The sequence below is a fragment of the Bison bison genome, unplaced genomic scaffold (genome assembly GCF_000754665.1).
Source record: "Bison bison bison isolate TAMUID 2011002044 unplaced genomic scaffold, Bison_UMD1.0 scf7180017856539, whole genome shotgun sequence".
NCBI lineage: Eukaryota > Metazoa > Chordata > Mammalia > Artiodactyla > Bovidae > Bison > Bison bison.
In genome coordinates, this window is record NW_011487112.1 from 89,214 (window position 1) to 91,952 (window position 2,739).

The following is a 2,739-nucleotide window of genomic DNA, read 5'->3' on the forward strand; positions in this document are numbered from 1 at the left end:
AATCTCTGAATGTGGCCTTATGTAGAAATACAGTCTTGGCAGATGGAAGTGTGCTGGAGATCTAAGATGAGGTCATCCTGGATTTAGGGTGGGCCCTTGGAGAAGGCAGTGGCAACCCACTCCAGTACTTTTGCCTGGAATATCCCATGGACGGAGGAGCCTGGTAGGCTGCAGTCCACGGGGTCACGAAGAGTCGGACACGACTGAGCGACTTCACTTTCACTTTTCACTTTCATGCATTGGAGAAGGAAATGCCAACCCACTCCAGTGTTCCTGCCTGGAGAATCCCAGGGGCAGCAGAGCCTGGTGGGCTGCCGTCTATGGGGTTGCACAGAGTCGGACACGACTGAAGCGACTTCGCAGCAGCAGCAGCTCCACCCAATGACTGGTGTTCTCAGAAGGAGATGGAGGTCTGGACACAGACATGGGGGAGGAGAGACGGGAGGGACGCAGCCACAAGGCCAGGCTGCCGCAGCCAGGGGACCAGAGGGGCAGACTACTCCCAGGGCCTCCGAAAGAGAGCATCCTGCCTACCCCTTGATCTGTACTCTGGCCTCCAGGCCTGCGAAAGAAGAAGCTTCTGTTTGTCTTTTAAGCCCCTCAGTGTGTGATACTTTGTCTCAGAAGCCCTGAAGTGGGAACACCTGTGCTTAAACCTCAGCCCACGCTGGCCAGGACATCGGCTCCTGAGCGTGGCCCTGGGGCTGCCCATCGGACTGGGGCTCATCTACAGGTGGGACATCTGTGCACGCAGCGAACTCCATTCCCATCACAAATACTACTACGGCCCCAGGCCACGCATGACCGGCCATGGGGTACATTACAGACCAGAAGCCACACTCTAAGTTTACTGGGGGCACAGAAAAGTGTGAGTCACTCAGCTGTGTCTAACTCTTTGCGACCCCATGGACTGTAGCCCGCCAGGCTCCTCTGTCCATGGGATTCTCCAGGCAAGAGTACTGCAGTGGGGTGCCATGCCCTCCTCCAGGGGATCTTCCCAACTTAGGGATTGAACCTGGTCTTCTGCATTGGGGGCAGATTCTTTACTGTCTGAGCCACCAGGGAAGCCTGGAAAACCAGATGGCAAACTTTAACTCTTCGCTTTGTAAAATAAGCAAATTGGCAAATAATTCCGACCTGACTTCTTCACTCCTCTTCATAGAATTTAATGTAAATAAAATCTGACATTCTGGTCTCTGAGGTTAATTTGCTAATTAAAAAAAAAAACAAGTAATAATTGAGGCTCTGAGCAGATTGGAGATGAAATTCAAGATGAGGTGAGTGTCCTGAGTGTCCAAGCAGGACCAGGTCTTGGCTTCAGGGTTTCAGTAGATGGGCAGTGGGGGCCCCTGAAACTAGCCGCTCTGAGCCCTTGTTCTTCCCAGTCTTTGGGGCTCAGAGACCACCTGACTCAGCACCTTTCTCCTGAGCTGACCAGAGACATGCAGCATGCTGTGTCTGCCAGGGTCACTCTCTGGGTCAAGAGGGGTGGCTGCCAGCACGGGAGGCCCCACTGCCCCCCCAAGCAGCCCTGGACAGAGGTGACAATGGTCACTCAGGATCCCTGGGAGCCCAGGGAGAGGGCTCACAACAGGAGAGCCCATTGCCCAGACTGTCCGGGCAGGAGCAGGGCAGGAGAGAGCAGAGCAGAGCAGTTGGAGATGCTGCCGTGGCAACCAGGGGGCACGATGACTGGCCCTGGCTCTGACCCCAGGGTGGCTGCCGGACAGAGGCCCGGGGCAGCAACTGCCCCTTCTCCCACTGCCCCAGCCTCAGACTCCCTGTCTGGATCCCTAGAACCCAGGTGCTGAGAGGAGAGAGGGTGCCACTCACCTGTTGTGATACCAGTGGGGATCTTTCCCCACAGGAAGCAAACTTTGACTTCCTGATGTTTAGAGAAAAGTGTGCTGAGCAAGTGCCACTGCTCTGTTCGTTCATTAACTCCTTCTTCCATCCACCCGCCCACTGATCCAACCACTCATCTACCCATCCATCCATCCATCCTAACCATTCATCCATCCATCCACTCATCTCTCCACCCACTGATCCAACCACTCATCTACCTATCCATCCATCCATCCATCCTACCCACCCATCCATCCACCCATCCATCCATCCACTCACCAACCTGTCCACCCACGCATCTGTCAGTCATTCACCATCCATCTACTCACCCATCTGTCCGTCATTCACCATCCATCCACCCACCCATCTGTCCGTCGTTCACCATCCATCCACCCACCCATCTGTCCACAAAGCGGCAGACGTGGGAGTTTTTGTCTGTTAGGTGCCAGAAAGAACCCTGAATGGCCTGAACCCAGCCCTCAGTGTGCTCACACCTGACAGGGACACTGAGTGATCACACTCCTGTGAGCAGATGTGGGTGCTGGGTGCCCAGGATGAGGCCAGAGAGCTCCCCTGCCAGCACCTGGGGGCACTGACGTGGGTTCCTGCGATGTCCCGCGGGTCCCCGGCCGGGCGTGGCCGCTCTGCGCATGCTCACCTGTGACGATGGCCGGGATGCCCCAGCCCACCACGTAGTAGAAGCGCATGGGCCCCGCGTCGATGTTGCGCACCTCGGTCAGCATGCGGTAGACGTGCAGGCTTTCCACGAAGGTCCAGGCGAAGGTGCTCATGTAGACGTAGTGCAGGAGGATGGCGATCACCGTGCACAGGAACTGCGGGAGAGGCAGCGGCTGAGTGCGGCCCTCCCCCTGCACGGTGGGCTGACGGCCAGGC

The 2,739-nt window shown here is 56.7% G+C and overlaps 1 protein-coding gene across 1 annotated transcript in view; it reads right to left on the reverse strand.

Annotated features, from left to right (window-relative positions):
- The window catches only part of CELSR1 (cadherin, EGF LAG seven-pass G-type receptor 1), a 50,759-nt gene that overhangs the window by 13,027 nt on the left and 34,993 nt on the right, over nt 1–2,739 (reverse strand). The window contains exon 21 of the mRNA XM_010859593.1: nt 2,504–2,678. Within this exon, the coding sequence (XP_010857895.1) occupies nt 2,504–2,678 (175 nt within the window). The remainder of the gene's footprint in view (nt 1–2,503; nt 2,679–2,739) is intronic.